At 52.6% G+C, this 17985-nt stretch overlaps 6 protein-coding genes across 6 annotated transcripts; 3 read left to right on the top strand and 3 right to left on the bottom strand.

Annotated features, from left to right (window-relative positions):
- Positions 1 to 977: 977 nt before the first annotated feature.
- PUNSTDRAFT_97392 (uncharacterized protein) lies at positions 978 to 2580 on the bottom strand (the record flags this gene model as incomplete). The annotated part of the gene is made up of 7 exons (XM_007380101.1): positions 2259 to 2580; positions 1980 to 2202; positions 1856 to 1929; positions 1479 to 1800; positions 1370 to 1417; positions 1137 to 1317; positions 978 to 1082 (listed from the first exon to the last, which is right to left on the bottom strand). The coding sequence occupies exons 1-7, from the start codon at positions 2296 to 2298 to the stop codon at positions 978 to 980; spliced, it is 993 nt and encodes a 330-aa protein (XP_007380163.1). The 5' UTR covers positions 2299 to 2580.
- A 176-nt stretch (positions 2581 to 2756) lies between these two features.
- PUNSTDRAFT_81893 (Translin) lies at positions 2757 to 3878 on the bottom strand. Its single transcript, XM_007380100.1, has 8 exons — positions 3756 to 3878; positions 3605 to 3695; positions 3458 to 3546; positions 3284 to 3407; positions 3159 to 3229; positions 2987 to 3082; positions 2866 to 2938; positions 2757 to 2809 (listed from the first exon to the last, which is right to left on the bottom strand). Exons 1-8 carry the CDS (start codon positions 3816 to 3818, stop codon positions 2763 to 2765), a joined length of 654 nt encoding a protein of 217 aa, XP_007380162.1. The 5' UTR covers positions 3819 to 3878; the 3' UTR covers positions 2757 to 2762.
- A 68-nt stretch (positions 3879 to 3946) lies between these two features.
- On the top strand, positions 3947 to 10794 carry PUNSTDRAFT_118369 (uncharacterized protein). The gene is made up of 14 exons (XM_007380099.1): positions 3947 to 4271; positions 4341 to 4936; positions 5002 to 5324; positions 5381 to 7764; positions 7819 to 8028; positions 8077 to 8112; positions 8168 to 8892; positions 8942 to 8979; positions 9034 to 9110; positions 9158 to 9549; positions 9603 to 9677; positions 9727 to 9866; positions 9914 to 10306; positions 10363 to 10794. The coding sequence occupies exons 1-14, from the start codon at positions 4036 to 4038 to the stop codon at positions 10375 to 10377; spliced, it is 5640 nt and encodes a 1879-aa protein (XP_007380161.1). The 5' UTR covers positions 3947 to 4035; the 3' UTR covers positions 10378 to 10794.
- Positions 10673 to 15302, bottom strand: PUNSTDRAFT_42163 (P-loop containing nucleoside triphosphate hydrolase protein; the record flags this gene model as incomplete). Its single annotated transcript, XM_007380098.1, has 14 exons — positions 10673 to 10948; positions 10997 to 11110; positions 11165 to 11284; positions 11339 to 12044; positions 12066 to 12207; positions 12259 to 12420; positions 12463 to 12829; positions 12885 to 13219; positions 13270 to 13978; positions 14049 to 14460; positions 14523 to 14572; positions 14626 to 14685; positions 14841 to 15093; positions 15256 to 15302. 14 exons carry the CDS (start codon positions 15300 to 15302, stop codon positions 10673 to 10675), a joined length of 3753 nt encoding a protein of 1250 aa, XP_007380160.1.
- A 646-nt stretch (positions 15303 to 15948) lies between these two features.
- On the top strand, positions 15949 to 16717 carry PUNSTDRAFT_81884 (uncharacterized protein). Its single transcript, XM_007380097.1, has 4 exons — positions 15949 to 16249; positions 16307 to 16339; positions 16391 to 16574; positions 16623 to 16717. Exons 1-3 carry the CDS (start codon positions 16039 to 16041, stop codon positions 16570 to 16572), a joined length of 426 nt encoding a protein of 141 aa, XP_007380159.1. The 5' UTR covers positions 15949 to 16038; the 3' UTR covers positions 16573 to 16574; positions 16623 to 16717.
- A 589-nt stretch (positions 16718 to 17306) lies between these two features.
- On the top strand, positions 17307 to 17624 carry PUNSTDRAFT_18065 (uncharacterized protein; the record flags this gene model as incomplete). Its single annotated transcript, XM_007380096.1, has 1 exon — positions 17307 to 17624. A coding segment is annotated over one exon (318 nt), but the record flags the coding sequence as incomplete, so codon positions are not given.
- Between the last annotated feature and the right edge of the window lie 361 nt (positions 17625 to 17985).

Raw genomic sequence — 17985 nt, 5'->3', positions numbered from 1 at the left:
GCCTCGTCGCGAGGACCTTCACCTTTTGGTTTTATATCTTACCTCGAGTTTGTCACGTGTCGATCCAGACCGACCTACGCCGATCCGCTCCGCCGATCGTCACCGATCTACACCGATCTCCTCCGATCCGATCTCCGACCTTTCGCCGACTTCTTCACCGACGCCGATCCCGACTTTCCCGTTTCGGTCGAGGGCGGGATACGCCTATCACATGCACCGGGCCACCGGCGGCTCAACGCCCCGGTGGTTCCAGATCTTGAACGGATTCAACTCCGATTTTCCTGTTTCCTGTTCCCTTTGTCTGACATCATAGCTTCCCTTTGTAGACTTTAGTTTCCCGTCGCTTGCGACGGATCTTTCGGTCCGATCTTTCCGCCTCTTCCGTAGATATGTTCCCTTTGTGTTCCATACGATATCTCTTGTCTCCGAATGTTCCCTTTGTGCGCCGAACGGCGCCTCCGATCTCCGACATCTCCGACTTTACCATTGTTCTCTTTTGTACATATAAACCGTCGAACTGTACCGTAGATAGTCAGTTCGAATATCGACTAAGCTTCACTCTATTCCTCCTGCGGACTCAGAGCGCGTAGCAGCCTAGCGCACGAGCTTAGGCTTGGTCCGCATCCGATCTCGACTCCACCAACGTTTCCGACTTATCGACTTCACGCCGACGCGTCTCCGACGCGTCTCCGACTCCGCTCCGACTTCATTCTTGAGTTCCTCTCTTCTACTTCATTCTATTCTACGTATATACGTTTCGGACTTCGGTCCTCCGACTCCGTTATCCCTTGTCTGTATCCGATCTTGACAGAGTTGCTCAATCGAGACGTGAACTCTCTCTTGTTGTGCCGCTCGAGAACCTTACCGTGTGAACGCACCTTAGCCTTATTCGGCTTTGCCCGCGTCACACCTACACCGCCACGTAAAAATCCAAGACGTAATAGGAAACCAAGCTATCGACGAGAGCAAGCGCTACACTATGGACCTGGCCATTCGACCACCGATCGCGCTAGAATAGAGTGTTCCTGATCTTCGTCATCCTCAAACTTGAGCTTGTACATCGGCATGCCGTCCTTATTAGGCTGAAGGACGAGTTGTGTGAATACGCGCAGATAGCTCGAGCATAGACTGTATACCTTCATGTCCCTGGAGCTCGTAATGACCTGGGCCTTGTAGAAGGTACTTGTATCAGGGTAGAGCGCCATAACCGTTGATCCCGCCTCGAAGACGTGGTAGTTGTTGAGATGAGCAGGATGGTTCGGGGGCACCTCATCATCCGGCAACGGGATTATCGAACGCAGCGTGGTATTGTACACCCTTATCTGCCATCAGAGGTGTCCATACATGCAAAGCAATTCATTGCACTCACTGCCCCGGTTGGCCGTCTTCTTGCGGCTCAGGATCTTGTACTTCATAGCTGCGAAAAGAAGCGAGTTCAGTCATGTGCGGAAGCCTAAAGGAGGTTGGCCGGGACCCACCGGTTTTTGTCCTGATTGATCGACTTCAAAATTACTGCTAGAATCCAGGTGTTTTCGTCCACATGGCCGTCGTCCCCGGCTTTACCGTGGGTCGGAGGATGGAAAGCGACCTTGCGACCCTTTTCAAGGGGTAGCTGTTTGGCAAGCGCTTCTCTGCGTGCCCTCGGATCGCGTGAGAACGGGATTATAGAGGAGGGTCTAGACGGCGGCAGAGTAATTGAGACTGTAGGTTTCGGCGCTAGCGGCGCAGAAATTGGCGTTGGTGCAGCAGATACCAGAGGGGTATGCCCTGATGGTGAACGCCCCCGTTTCATACGTTTCTCTGCGGGTACGGTATCATCAAAAACTACGACTGGAGGCTGTAAGTAGCGAGCTACCTGGCGGCGTTGCTTCCGTGGCTCTCCGTAACCCTATCAGGACTTCGAGACGCTCAAGAGCCTCGTCTATCGCTCTGCGGACCGTGGGAATGAAGTCTAAAGCAACGAGCGGATCGTATCATACCTCACTTCAGCCTCAGCATTGTTCCTGATGTCATTGAGTCCTGAAGTGAGCTTCTTGTACATCAGTTTCAAGCCGTCATAGCCCTCTCCGGGCAACGTGTCGTCCGTTGGCCATGCAGAAATTAACCGGTTAACCCGGCCGATTGTTTCAACCGAGGAAGGACTAGCGTAGACCTCATTGAGCGCTCGCAAGGCCGAGCTCGCATGCGCCCAACATTGAGCTTCTGTAAACAAGAGGTTACAGAGCCTTGCGAACAGTGATACATCGCAATGACTCTACCTTCACTAGAAGCGGGTCGAGTTGATTGTCCTCGGACCATGATCAAATAATGCAGCGCTCAAGTGAATGAGGTCCGCCAGAGCAAATCAGATTGGTTCGCAGTAGCAATACCAGATGCGAGCGAACGGTGGTAAGGCAGGCAGCTCCGAAACGCGAGGTGGTGGTAGTCAGTGAGAGAAGCACAGAGCCCTGCCCGATTAGGAAGTTCCAGGCTGCCACGCGTCTGTTCTTCTGACTAGGGTCTGGGCGTGAACGAGTAGCACGACGGGCACAAGAAGGAGCGGTACAAGTGCCGCCCTTGCGAGTACGTTCGACGTATGCGCTACGGGGGGCTAGGCAAGCGTCACGAACGAGCGTCTCGAAAGCACAAGAGAAGACGAGAGCAAGGCTTTGCGGAACAGCAACCACCGGAATTCGCCACGTCACGTGAAAGATCTGAGATCAAAACCAAGCGCATGCCCATACGCAAAGCCCACCGATGCGCGTTGAAGACGATACAATACTTCAAGGTCTGGAGTTGGCGAGATTGCGCAGAGATACATCATATACAACTAGATAGCTGAGTCAGTTTCCGTGGTACACTTGACCCACGTAATCCATTACATACCTTCCTCTATTTTTTTGATGTCATACTTCAAACTATCATATCTGCGCCTGAGGGCATCATTCTTCAGGTTGAGCTATTCCTCTGGTTGAGAGCGTGTCAAACAATGCTGAGTAGTGCGCACCATCGAGAATCCGGCAAAAACATCCTTGACAAATATGGAGATCTTGATAGGTTCCTCGTAATTGCCCATTGTGACGGCATTGACTGCGAGCCTGGACTGATTGAGAATTTTTCATCAGAAGTAGAAATTCAATTAAGCACGAGCTAATTAACACAGAAGGAAACTGACACACCAACTCGTTGACCAAGCTGATGAGACCATGTAGATAATCCTCGGCGGCAAGAATAAGGCCGTCTTCTTGGACTTCGGAAAATAGTGAGCACTATGTGTCGACCGAGTTTAAAGAAACGGAATCACGTCCGAGTGTTTCGCTGACGCGGGCTAATGGGAGTAACGCGCGATCCTTTAGGTAGCTGACGAGAACGATGGCGAAGACTGTATTGCGTATCGAAAAAGCCCACATGTCTTTGTACCGCCAAAACTGGAGATCCATGAGCAGAGTCTTCGTACCAGAGCAGCGTCCGACCATACCTGATCTTTAGGGAGAAGTCCGGCGAGTTTCGCTGTACACTCCTTACACCCATCGATAGTCGGTTGTACCGAGTTCAACAATGTGGAGACTATATGCGAACGTTCGCTCAATTCCGGAGCAACGCAACCAGAAAAGACATCACACACCGGAGTCCCACGGTGTCGAATGGATCTTGTTCAACGTGCCCAACATACTCCTGGCCCTTTTATCCAGTTCGTTGACCTGATCCCGGATTTTCTGACGCGCGAGCCATGCATGAAGATGTCACATTCATTCTTGAGCCGCTTTCCAGCTCACTTCTCTGACGAGCACGTCATCTTCTAGAATACGATTGATCGACTGAAGCTCTTCCGGGTCCATTGTATTCCTGGTATCAGAGTCGGTATAAACAGTACCAGTGTAGCGAGACGGTAAAGTACGTTGTAGACCCGCCACAATCGCGAGTCGCGGCTCGGCTCTTGACTTCAAACCCCCTCACTCACGCATGTCTGCCCAGCATGGGGCGAACCTCGATGCACTCCTCCAGGACCTACGCGACAATCCGATAGACGCTCGAGACAAACGACAAGAGAAATTCATGTCAGATGTCTTAGAATATCTCATGGGACTACCCAAGTCATCGGACTCAGCCACCCATTGGTTCTGTGTGCATGCAAAGCCGGTCACCCGCGAAGCCGCCACGTTTCTGATACGCCTGTTCGCGTTCGATGGGCGTCAAGCCAACGAATGGAAGGAGAGGCTGAAGGATTGTCTTACTAGTTGTGCATTGTGCGTGAAATGCTTCCAAGAAGTCAAGTTCACCTCCCGGCGTACGTGAGTCACCCGAGCATGCATGCCAGTCTAAAGCTATCAACTCGCTAACGCGCTCTAATTCTGGCTCAGATACTTCGGAGTGTTCTCAGACAACATATTGGCAACCTTCTGGAGTGCGTTTGACAAATGGGAACGTCAGCTTGTGAAGGAACAACTATCGAAAGCGACCTCGTCTTCTGCGAAGCGCTGTACTCTGGAAGATTTACCTACCCCTTTAATCACTCATCTCCTGTCGAACACGGCCATGCTATTGGAACCGGATCTACTTGACTTTGTTTGCACCTCCATCCCTTCGGGAAACCTGGACGAACTACCGATGGATCCACCTCCAGTATGTGTGTGGTATCTCGCATTGCACGAAGACGATCGAGTTAGACAATGGTCCAAGGAACAAATGATGTTATGTAAACGTGTACCGATCTCTGCCGAGACGTTCGAGGTTGCATACCATAGGTCATCCCTGATGGACGATGCCATAGCCGCTATCTCTGGCAAAGGGAGAAAAAACTCTGTCAAATTTCCATTCGCTGTTGAAGCGGGGCCTCTGTGGTCGGCATTCGTGGGCCTCATCCGGCTCTTGCCCCCGGAACTCTTGAAGCCTAGGGACAAATCCCGTGCGGATGTCAGTCAGATCATACTCGGACATCTGCATGACCAGGGGAGCCGTCAGTGTTCTATTCGCTATCCGTCGTCATTCCATTCTGAAAGTGCCGTTTACGTCTTCTATCAGATTTTCAGGACGTTCTCAAGTGTTTCCTATACCTGCTACAACGCCTTGGCAGCGAACTGTGGAAGGGCGAGAAGACTGAATATCCTCAAGTAATCTTTGACGCTATCAAGGATAATCATCGCTATGTGGATCTCGTCGCGTCCACGAGACCTGGTATCGAGAAGCCCTGGCATCTGGGATGGTACACGGAGTTCCTCCAGAGTCTCTGGAAGCATGCCCAATTTCCGGAGATACTAGCGCGGATGACGGGGTTCGTCTGCGAAGAGCTTCAGCACGAACGATTCGAAGACGTTCGGCCCATAATCATGCTTAACGCTGTGAGGGTACGCGAATTGCTCTCATATATCTGGGAGAACCTTCACAGACGTCGTGCGTTTAGACCTTGAGATGGGCTTTGCTGAAGGATGAAGGCGACGAGGACAAGAAGACACACCAAGCGGCTGTGCTAAATGCCCTGGACATCCACGCCGACATCCTCGTGACCGTGGCCTTCGGTAAACCGTATAGAGATGCAAAGTGGGCCTCCGCACGGAATACGATCAGGGACTTCATCAAGATTGTCTTAATCATGGACCAGCAACATGTTTCTGCGTCAATCACCCAATTATGCCGAATTTTGGCTCGTCACGACACCGCGGTCGTCGTCCCGTCTGTCAGGACCCAGATGTGGCAGAAGATGTACCGCGCTGTACAAGGCGATGATTCCGATGCGGTGGCTACGCTCGTCGCCATATTAGCGCGCTCCGCCCATATGGGCTTCTTGCACGAAAGCGCCTTTAAAGCGGCTTTGGAAGGAAGTCCCGCACGAGATGCCTTCACGAAGGTGAACCAAGCGTTTCAGCTCTTCCGCAACGGTTTTGTCGATACCATCTCGAGGTACACGAACTACAGTAACGAGCCGAAGATCCTCGACATGCTTCAGCGTCCGGGGCTCGTCAAAGACATCGTAATGTTGATGTTCTCTCCGAGCGAGGAGATGCATTCCGGGGCACAGAATCTTGTAGAACAGGCTTTCAACGTTGACGGTCGCGCTGACTGCTTCCGCGCCCTTCTTGAAAACCTTCCTCACGCTACGCTCAGCGCCATCTTTGATGTCTTGGAGACTTTTGTTCAATATGCTCCTATAGTGCCAGAGGCATGCAGCTTTTCCAAAGTCCTTGTCCTATGCCTTACGGACATTCTTGAGGTCCTCTGTTCCACCCCTGATGGACTTCTTCGTCATCCTCGGTTTCTCAAACCTGAAGAAGGTTCTGATTTGGCCGCAGAGATACGCAAGCTCTGGACTTGGACGACCAAAGCCATCGCCCTCGTATTCAAGCGTACGCCGGCGTGGTCAGCGTACTTCGATAGCGAGGAGATGATCCTATGGATGCGCGATGCATTGATATTCGGGCGTGACCTGCTGTCGCAACGAAGGTTTCTTACCTCTGTAGTGGCAACCGGACCCCAGCAGCCTCGCTCTGGGAATGCAGGTTCGACGAAGAAGGCCAAGCAATTGTCTTTGTCGATGATCAACGATCTTCAAGTGGTCCTGCCGGAGCTTGTCCGTTGGCTGCGGCTAACGAACGAAGAGCTTCTCTACCAGTCATTCGCCCTTGTTCAATCCCTATTGGAATGTTTTCACGAAGCGGGTGTTTCTCCTCCACATGAGTTGATGGGCAAGCTCCGGAGACACGTTGAAGATGGTCGGAACAAGCAGCAAAAGCAGACGAGACTGGACGCCTCCCGGATAGACAAGCTGGAGCAGTGCCTTGCGGCGTTTGAAGATAGCGATGACGACGTAGAGATCGTCGAGGTCAAACAAGCCCCGCCAACGCAAGTCAAACTGGAAAAGAACCGGGAGCGGGTTCCATCCGCCGCTCCCAAGCCCTCGGTGACGTCTCGGAAAGCTTTGGAGCAGAAACAAGACGTTTCTGCGGGACAGGGAACTTCTTCCAGACTGCCCCCTGTTTGGGATCGCAAGGCAGGAAACCAGTTGACTGTCCTACCTCGTGCACCACCCGGAACGTCCAAGATTGCTAGCAGCGCGCCAGCCAAATCAAGCACGACTACCATTGCATCGGGGGGCGATTCCTCCTCATCCAGCAGCGAAGATGAGGAAAGTGAGGGCGATGAACGCGGCCTCAAGGGCTTGGCTGCGTTGGCAAATCTTCAGTCTACGCCCAAGATCAAGAAACCGGAACGGCGCCAAGTCAAGTTGCTTGACATACCGACGGGCAAGAATCCTATGCAGGAGCGCTTGAACAAACGCGACGATATCCGTCGCAACGGCCTTCGTTTAAAACCTGACATATCTGGGCTTCACCGTGCAGTCCTTTCTTGGGATTATGATCACAATGGAAACGAGCCGCCTTTCAAAGAGCCGCCGAAGTTACTCCGGGTTCCCGACTCCTTCCGCGATCACGACCAGTATCGCAGCGTCTTTGAACCGCTACTACTGTTAGAATGCTGGGCCCAGATTGTTCAGTCGAAAGACGAGCCTGCGGAAACGTACGAATGCCAATTGATCTCCAGGCAGTTCGTGGACGACTGGATGGACGTCGACATCACAATCGGCGAATCTGTTCGCAAAGATTGGAGCTTGGGCGAAACAGATATTGTGCTCCTGAGGCAGCCCGAAAGCAAAAGGGCTATGCTGGCCAAGGTGCAGACTTATAGAGCGTCTCCCCGGGGTATTCAAGCAACTCTCAGATGCTCAAACAGAGCAGGTGGCGACTCTAGCTTGCAACTAAACACCACTTGGCGTGTCCGGAAAGTCTTCAGGTGAGCGCTTAAGTCCACATATGTTGATTTGACAGCTTAAGTGCTCTGTATCAGCCTGAGTACGTTGCACCGCGAGTATGCCTCATTAATGGCCTTGCCCTACTACGATTTCTTCCACCACATTATGCGGCCTCGGCTGGGAGGGAAGCCCCGTTTGCAAGACGACGAAGTAAAATCTGCCATGAAGGCGTACGGGCTCAACGAACCTCAAGCCAAAGCAGTTCTCAGCTCCCTACGAGCAGAGTCGTTCTCTCTTATCCAAGGGTAAAGTTCCGGCCATCTTCGATTGAACTGCTTGCTCACGTCGTTTAGGCCGCCGGGTACAGGCAAGACTTCTACCATATGTGGGTACGTACCCGGCTTATCATCATACCCATCATAGTCGACTCAAATGACGCGCCAGATTGGTACAGGCGTACTTGGCTAGCCGACGCAAGCCTGCAACAAACATACAAGCAGGTCGAGCGACGGCTGCCTCGGATACTGCACCGGTCAAGAAAGTGCTCGTATGTGCGCCAAGCAATGCAGCTATCGATGAAGTTGCCTCCCGCTTAAAGGAAGGTCTCTCTGGTTCCGGTAAACGTGGAATACAACCTAAGGTAGTCCGCGTTGGTGCGGACAAAGCCCTGAACATTAGCGTCAAGGATATCGCTCTGGACGCTCTAGTGGAACAGAAGATGAACGCTGCGCCGAATGCGAAGGAGCTTAACAAAGACTCCAACGCGGAGATTATAGCTTTGCGCCAAGAGATAGAGGCTGTGAAGCAGCAACGAGCTCAGAAATTCGAGGAGATCACCAACACGCATGACAATGCAGTGAAGACGCAATCCCTTGAGGAAGAAGCGCGGAGTCTCAATGCGAAGAGGATGGCTTTATCGCAGCGCCTCGACAAGCTGCGAGACCAGCAGAAGTCCGCATCCCGTTCTCTTGACGCTGCGCGCCGCAAATATCGCACAGAGGTTTTGCAAGAAGCAGACGTAATCTGCAGCACATTGTCCGGCGCCGGTCACGATGTTCTCGAGGCCCTCGAAATTGACCTGGTCATCATTGATGAGGCCGCCCAAGCTATAGAACTCAGCACGCTGATACCCTTGAAGTATCCATGCAAACGATGCGTCATGGTGGGAGGTATGCATGAACCGTTCAGTCCAAATTCATGTTGCTGATCGCCTTCAAGACCCGCAACAACTGCCGCCAACAGTTTTGTCCCAAGAAGTACGTCATCGTCCTCGCTTGTTATATGTTATGGGATAACTCGACGATATCCAGGCGTGCAAATATCAATACAACCAATCGTTGTTCGTCAGACTTCTGAAGGACCAACCGGAGGCCATCCATCTACTGAGGTATCACATTCACGCTGACTTCGCTCCTATGGCTAATTCTCCAAAAGCATACAGTATCGCATGCATCCGGAAATTAGTCGTCTACCTAGCCAAATCTTCTACGATGGACGGCTTCAAGATGGTCCTGATATGGCCGAAAAGACGAAGCAACCATGGCACAGGCATGCAAAATTCGGACCATATCGGTTCTTCAACGTCAACCGAGGGCAGGAAGAACCAGGCCGTGCCAAATCTCTGATGAACAAGGCTGAATGTCAAGTCGCCGTGGCCCTTTACACTCGCCTACGACGAGAGTTCTCCTCCATAGATCTCGATTTTCGAGTTGGCGTAGTCTCCATGTACCGAGCGCAGATCTTCGAGATGCGTCGAGCGTTTGAACAGCGCTTCGGAGCCGAGATTGTCGGCAAGGTTGATTTCAACACAGTCGATGGATTCCAAGGTCCGCATCAAGATACTCCTGCTGTTTGCTTTCAACTGATCCCAACTGCGCAGGCCAGGAGAAGGATGTTATCATCTTGTCCTGCGTACGTGCGGGCGCTAATCTTCATTCAGTCGGCTTCTTGTCTGGTACGTTAGCTTCAATTGCGCTAACCATTCGCGCTCATGCAATGTGCAGATACTCGCCGCATGAACGTGGCCCTTACGCGAGCGCGTTCGTCTCTTTTCGTTCTCGGCCATTCTCCGACCCTTGAGAACGGTGATAAGACATGGTCAAAGATTGTGAACGACGCTCGTTCGCGATCATGTCACATCGATGTAAATATGCCAGGCATCATCAAAGAAGACCGCTGACATCCCGCTAGGTGGATGTAAACTATTTTACAACCCCTGGCCATTCAACTCTGCCGTCGCCGATACCATCAGTCAAGAATCCAGTGCGATCCGTTGCGCAACGGCAAGATCCTGCGGTGGAGGGATTGATGACGCCGAAGGAACTTGCCTCTGGGCCTTCCAAGGCGCCTGTTCTGAAGCGCGAGTCTGCGTCTGACCTCATAGGCAATCAGGTGGATGGGGCGAAGAAATCCAAGCATGTAGTGCCGGAAAAGCGCCGGGCTCCGGTTGAAGCCGAACACGAACACTCGGCAGACGAATCTGCCGCGTCGCGAAAACCATCTGTGCAAAACGCGAAACCCAAGGGTCCTCCTCCGAAACGTCAAAAGCAAGGCCCGAACCTTTTCATACCAAAGACCAATAAGGTGAGTATATGTGCTGTGTTAGAAACTCATGACCCTGAATATCCACATGCGAACAGCGACCTGGCCATTAGATATATCTTTGCAACAGTACCTAGCATCAAATTACCGGAAACATGGAAGCCTAATCACACCCATTCTAACTTAACAGCACGTAGTATCGACATAGATGTATCCCTAGGATTTTTGTATTTTTTCGGCCTTGATAGGTGGTAATTCCCAGGAGTCCGGACCAAAATGAGGTATGACCATCATTGTGCCGTCACCTCTCTTGAAGGGCTTGGAGTACGTGCATAGTGAAGGTCCGGCAATACTCGAGAGCCACGCCGGATTGATGATTGTCAGACCTATATAGTGTTGATCAACGTGCTATTCAAGTGCAACGCTTCCCAAGAGTGCATCACCTTTCATCCACACTCTGCTCGTCCGGACCACCTCCTGGTACACGATGAAGTCCGAAGGCGCTCTGCTGGCGAGGACAGAGGAGGGATGGACAAAAACATCCTCTTCGATGCCCATGGCGCGGTAAGCTACGTTGTTACACGTGGCATATTGTGTACCTCCGGGTGAGGGTGTCAAGAGATCTTTTCGGATCGCGACTTGATCTATGAACGCTGCGGTGAGCAATTGCCGCATAACTTTGATCTAATCGAATTATCAGCGTAAGCATAGCACCATGAACACGTTGACTACCTGTGTCGGGTTTGGCGGGAGCAAGTTGGGCACGAAGCCTGCATCCGCCGCGGCGAAGTTTGTTTGAACTATAGCCGATATCTGGGCCCGAAGCTTGTGTATCTCCTCCATCGCCTGTCATGGAGTCACGAATGTCCATTCCACGATTCCAAGGACTTTTCTGCTTACCTTGAGTCGCACGAAGTGTTCTTCGCAGAAACTGTGCCCACCGCCGGCGTATTCGTAGGCACCGACAACGGACAGGACTCGGAACGCATCGCTAGTAAAACTTCCAAGTGACCCGTGGGTCTGAATTGTGGTTGTCAGTATCACCAAAACAAGCTGAACAGACGATCAACCCACATGCTGCGTCTGGAAGAACAATCGCCGACGGATCTTCCGCGTTTCCTTAGCCCGCTGCGCGTCACTCGTTAGGTGAGACAAGTCATCCCCAATTTCATCGATCTCTTCCATCGCCTCGGTTTCCAAAGCCTCCTCTCTTAGGAAGGGGTCACCTACGGAGAGTGCGGAGACTAGAGCGACGACGTAGGGCAAACATCCGTGCTGGCGACCCGCGAGCAGCATCTTCGAGAACCGCGGAGACAAGGGAAACAACGACATTGCCTTCCCTAGTTCGGTTATGTGCCCTCCGCTCAGCTGCTTGCGCGAGAACGATTCTCGCGGAACTTCGATTGCACCGAGGTGCGCCAGGACAGTCTCAGCCTTGAGGAGCGCGTGCCGGTCCGGAGGAGTCGGAAAGGGGAAGTTCACGACTGTATGTATGTGCATGCTCTTCATCTGGAGCACGACACCGTCAATCGGTACGCGGAGGATCTCTGGTTGCGTGAACTGGTCGAAGTAGTGCTCGTACAGTGCGGAGGAATAAAGCCTGTAGCAGTGTCCCGGTCCCGTTCGTCCCGCACGTCCTGCGCGTTGGGCGGCCGATGCCTTGGATATCCAGCTGACCTGGAATGCTTGGATACCGTTCGCCACATCATATCGCCGCTGCAGAATTGTGACGACTGAGTGGTGTACGAGAAGCAAGACATGTCCACCAACCTCCTTGGCCCTTCCGCAATCGACAACATACCGAATTCCGGGTATAGTGAGCGACGTCTCGGCAACATTCGTTGCAACCACGACGAGGCGTGCGCCCTCGGGAGGTGGTTTGAACACGAGCATCTGCTTCTCGCTTGGAAGGAGAGAATACAGGGGTACTATGTGCATGGGTGCTGGCAAGGCATGTCAGACTTCGCATGGAGTTAAAATCGAAGACGACCTACCGTCGGCGTCTTCTAGTACAGCATCGAGCTCAGGATTCTCATCTTCGCTATCCAAGGCCTCCTCGTCGTGCTGAATAGCGTCATCATCGACGTCGCCGGCTAACTCTTCTTGGAGGCGATCTCCAAGATCAAGGTCTTCAGCCTCGAGCGCGACTACGGTTCCTGTTAGGTAGGTCTATTGCTCGGAGACAGAAACGTCAATACCTTGTCTTGCGCTAGGGATTGATCCCGGCTGCTCGTGTTCCGTAATGGTCGCCCGACCTCGTGATCGTCGTGCTTGCAACGCTTTCGTGCCGTACCTCGCCTCGAGCTTCCTGCAGACGCCGGAAATCTCGTTCTGTCCTGTGAGGAAAACGAGGATGCCGCCAGGCGGTAGTCGGGAGTGGATTTTGGACGCCTTCTTGACGGCTTCGGTGACGTAGTCCGACGGGGTGCGGCGATTGAAGTGAACGGTGACGGGGTGTTGCCGAGCCTCGACATTGATGATCGGAGGCGGGGTGGCGAAGAGAGTGGTGTTATCGGCAAAGTCACTGACGCGCAACGTCGCCGACATGATGACGAGGCGAAGGGGCTGAATAACAAGAAACGGATGAGCGCCGGGCGACAAAAAAAGAGGGCAGTATCACCTTAGTACCTTCCTTACCTTCTTGCCACATTTCCTCGCGCAGTTTGAGTACGCGGCTGAGTACTCCGATGAGGATATCAGTGTTCATACTTCGTTCGTGAGCTTCGTCAATGATGATGACCGAATACTTCGTCAGGAGGAAGTCGGTAGCCAGCTCCCTGAGCAAGACACCGTCTGTCATGAATTTGATCGAGGTTGACGGCGACACCGTGGCGTCGTAGCGTATTTGGTAAGATACGCGAGTCGGTGGTAATGAAAGCTCATGGGCTACACGAGCAGCCATCGACATAGCGGCGACACGACGAGGTTGAGTCACCCCTATCATTCCCGGGTTTTCTGGAAACAGGGGATGAGCGGGACATTCTGGCTTCGAACGCATCACGCACCACTTTCTGGGCTGCCAAAGCCCCATTCATACAAGAACTGCGGAACTTGAGTTGTCTTTCCACTACCCGTTTCACCGCATATGATCACGACGGGGTTGAGCAGGATCGCTTCCATGATGGACTGTTCTTCGGCAACGATGGGCAGTGCGAGGCGAGACTCTTGCACATCCGCCGGGCGATCTACGAGAACGGTTTTCCGTTTCGGAGCGAACTCATCCCCCATAGATTTAAGCTGCTGAGCAAGACTCGTTTCCGGCAGCTGCAGGTCCTCGCCCAACGGTCCACGCATCTCTTGAGGGCCTAACGGGCCTTTGGGCTTCGGCGGGGCTACAGCAGGATGTCGATCTTCTGGTGTATCTCCTGCATCTTCCGCGTCCGGAACGGCAATGTACGGTTTCGCCGTGCTCAACTGTTTCATAGCCCATGCTTTGAAACCTGCAACGCGGCGCGTGGGCTCCGTCTGCTCGACTTCATCATCAAGCTTTGCGTCCACGTCCATCCCTTGAACCGAGGCGTCTGATTCTTCCTCCTCGGTGTCGGTTCCTTCTCCCACCCCAATTCCTCCCCATTCGCTCTCAGTTTCCTGGCCCGAAACTGAGTCCGAATCAGAGTCGTAAGCGGAATCCGAGCTGTCGAAGCTATCCTCCGAGGATTCGACACCGTCGTCCTTGCCATGGCCAGGCCCCGTCTTCCAGCTTTGGAAATTGAGCTGCAATTACATCAACATGATCAGCTCCCCGTGTCCTGCATTCGCGCAAACGTTCGAACGCTTAGCTAACCTTCTTCCCCCCTTTAGATTTCCGCGCTACCACCCGAGGGGCGACCAAGGTCCCATCGGCTTTGCGGGCGAGAGCACTTCCAATGGTCATTGTGGCAATGGAATCGGACGGTTTGCCTCCCTTGATGGAACTGCCCTCATCCACCACTATCACAGGGTTCGACCTAGATGACCCGATCGCCTCCGGACCGCCAGTATCATGGCTTTCGTGTGCTATATCCTCGTCGCTGCCGCTTTCCGAGCTTGCATACAATTCCCTCGTTCGTTTGCGGCCTTTGGCGCCGTATAGGGCATGTCTGATCTCCTTGTCCTCCTGGCGTGCGATGGTCTCTTCGTGGGTAATCGCTTTGCCTGTCCCTAACGTTGACGACGACTGGAGATGTAATGATTCAGGGAAGTCAGCTTGGCTCTTCCTATGCATGATCGGTTGTCAGCGAACAAGGAATATGTATGCATGTATACATTTGATACGAACGCAAGCTTCTGGAGGACGATGTTCCGTTCTTCCTGTTTCAGTTTCTTGTCCTGCGAATGTGGTTGAGCGTGCGTGCTATATGCTCTGAGGTGCGTTAGCTTACGATGTACTTGTCCAGCCGGCGCTTCTTCTTGCTCGTCATCTTGGAGTTGGATTGGGCAAGCTATATAGCAACATGATCAGCAAACAGTTACTATAAGTCTGGATAACGCTCGCAGTGAACGGGATGGGGCAGCGAACCAAACACAAACGGCATATAACACCAACTATATACGATTTTTACGGTAGAACAGCGGGACGAGCGAGAGAAAAACACACCAACTCCTGCTGAAGTCGCTCTTTCCGCTCCGCATCCTTCTGTTTCTTCGTCTTGGGCACCAGGAGTTCCGCGTTTGGATTCTGTTCTTCATGCGCCACTTCTGGCGCCAGGGCCGGACGCTTCCCCTTCTTGTGCGATGTTCCGGCTGTTGACTTCCGTGCCTTAGCATTGAAGCGTTCCCGTGCTTGTCTCATACTGAAAGATCTGGTCCGTATGAACTGGATGAAATTGGGAACGAGGAGCTCTGCAAAACTGCCAAAAAGGTGGGAGAAGTAAACCTCAGCCCTATTCCGGGACTTGGGAAATCTTTTGCATTACAGCCGTTTTCATGAATTCCGACTTCCCCGCAGAGCAGTGACCGAAACGTTACACAAGTGTGACAATGTGTGACTCAACCATTTCCAGGTTACATACGTATCAAGGTTTCGTCCGTTTATCTGTGACTCTGCAGCTACAGACATATTAACAGACCTTATGGGAAGTCATCCATTGGCCAGACAAGTATGTCATAGACTGTCCGCAGATCAACTGGCTCCGCCGTGGACATTTGGTGGGTATGCTATGTCATCGATCCTTCAAGTAGTCCGATTCATATTCTCGTTTTGACTACTGTCAATCGTGTTACTCGCAAGTCGCTCTGAGAAGAAATTCAGTGAATGTAGAAGCGCGAATCGCCAGTAACTCACCGCAATCCGTACCGAACGGCGTCACCGTGAAATATGAAGGCGATCGACCGTGGAGCGTGAGTCTCAGCCCCTCGCGTCCTTGGCTCTCATCCCACCCAAGAGCAACGGCGAGCTCCTTTGGTACGTATACGGTCTGACCGTCGAGAACCACTTTGTGCTCTGAGGGCGGTGAAAATATCTGGCAGTTTGACTGCCTTCGTCTTTGGACAGTGACGCCTTGACCGTAAGAACAGCGAACGGAGAGGGCCCGGGGGTTTAACATCGACACTCGGAATGCCATTCAGCATCCACAAAAAACGAGAGGACTTGCTATAGAACGAGACCGCGTGAACACCTTGTATGTGGCAACATGTGTGTTTGACCTTATTTGGTTGCTGTCCATGCTGTCCGCGCCGCGAGTCAGTACCTTCCTGCTGTTGCTGTTCCATCCAGCAGCGGAGGCTTTCTACGGCTTCAGCTTCACAGTCTCTGCCGGTTGGGTCTTTGGAACTCTTCTCAGCGATCTGCGATCATGGTATCGCGTGCAGTCCATGTAGCCCGATTGTTCAGTCCTACCTATGCTTCCAGGGTGAATGCCCAAATTGTCTACCCTGCATCTCATGCGGTTGTCAAGCCGAACGAGCTGTACTCGGCTCTCGCGAGACCCCTTATGACGGCTACTTACGAGCCTGACCGACCTGTCACTTATCTGGCCGCCACGCTCGCCTACGGTATCATTCAAGGTACGCGTGGAGCATCACTTCAGTCGAACAGTTTGCATCTTGATATAGTGCGCCAAGGGCATCCATTCTTTGACGGTAATAAGCGGACAGGTTGGCTCATTTGCCAACGCAGTGTGATCACATGGCTGACTCTTGCGACAGCATTCTTCCTGGCGAACGAGTTCATGCGGATATGCGGTCTTCGTGGTCTGACTGCTCAAGATGGCGATACCCTCACACCCGAGGAGCTGATACGATTAGCAGACCGGCATATAAGTGTAGCACAAGGGAACTTAGGTGTCGACGGTTTGGAATACAAGCTACCAGGAGATGTCGGACCATAGCTGTATGTCGCGTCTCTCTTCGTTTTCTCACACTCACTCGATCGCCCCAGCCCGGTGCGCTGTCCCAGGTTGATAACGGCTCGTTTTGTCGTATACCAGTTTCCCCAAATATCGATTAGAGGCATCCTGCATCGAGCACCATAATGGCCAAAGAAGTCCGAGATTGGCATCCTTGAACTGGTGCTATCGTTCGGTGTCGTCGCATGTTCGGCCAGATACACAGCACTTGTTCCGCCGAGCGAAATGGTGGGTCCTTGGTCAGGGCATCTTATATTGCCCAGCTCTCTCTTCCAGGCGTTGTATAGCTGAGCACTGGCGAAGGCTACGCATTGATAGTTATCTCAGCGGTATGCTTCGTGCTCGGAGGATCCTGTAAGTTGATCAAGTTAGGTGCCGTAGCGCCCCTCAGCCCCTCACACTTTGCGCAGTCTTCCATGGGCAAGGCGGTACGGCACTTCACCGCTGGGCAATGGGTTTTCTCTGCGGCTGTTCAATGGAGAATTACAGTATAAATTACCTGAGTTCCATCGGTATGAAGACACCGGTCAAGCACCACAAACGCTCCTGACGTCCTACTTACTCCCTTTGCACGCACGGTGAGGAGTTTCCGAGATCGTTGGTCCATGTATTGACGAGATCGAGTACACAGGAACAACCATCCAATGGCAAGCCGTATTACCGCCGAATTTGTTAAGTCTCTTAACAACGCCATCACGGGAAGTTGTATCGTCGTGAAACCCGTCGAGCTGGAGTCGGCCCTCGCCCGCCCTATGAACCTTGCTTACTACCGGCCTGGGTCTACTCCTGCTCAACAAGCTGCTTCGCTCGCTTTTGGCATAATTATGAATCACCCTTTCGTGGATGGCAATAAGAGGACCGCTTTCTGGGCAGCGCACGAATACCTCATTGCCACTACCGGAAACGGGTTCACTAGGCAACATCTTTCTGCAGCTTCTTCTAATGCTCTGATGGAAATCATCGGTAACGCGCATGAAGCCATTGCCACTGGAACCATGGAAGAAAGCCAGCTCGCCGAGGTCTACGCTCGAATTATCTCGTCCTGATTATCTCCTCGTCCTGACGGTCGTTTTGCTCTTCGTTCGTTCTCTGCCGACCATTGTAACAGTAGAGCGATATCTTTCGTGTTAGTAGCCAAGCGAAATGTCCAGTGACATGCATAGATAGTCCGTCGTGACTAAGAATGTTATCCTTGCGTCCGCGACAAAACCGATGCGGTCGAAGATGCGCGATGCGACAATACATGGTATACTACATTTGCAAGCTTCCCTAACTTCGTCCGACATACGCAACCTTAGCGAGTTGAGATCCCACGCTGGAATCACCTCCATTTGGGCCTGCCAACGAGCTGCGCCTATGGTGGTGCGTATTCTGCACCATACGCGCGCATCTCCG

This window comes from Punctularia strigosozonata (assembly GCF_000264995.1).
Source record: "Punctularia strigosozonata HHB-11173 SS5 unplaced genomic scaffold PUNSTscaffold_2, whole genome shotgun sequence".
Taxonomy (NCBI): Eukaryota; Fungi; Basidiomycota; class Agaricomycetes; order Corticiales; family Punctulariaceae; genus Punctularia; species Punctularia strigosozonata.
Note: the sequence above shows the minus strand (reverse complement) of the source record. Positions and strands in the feature narration are given on the sequence as shown.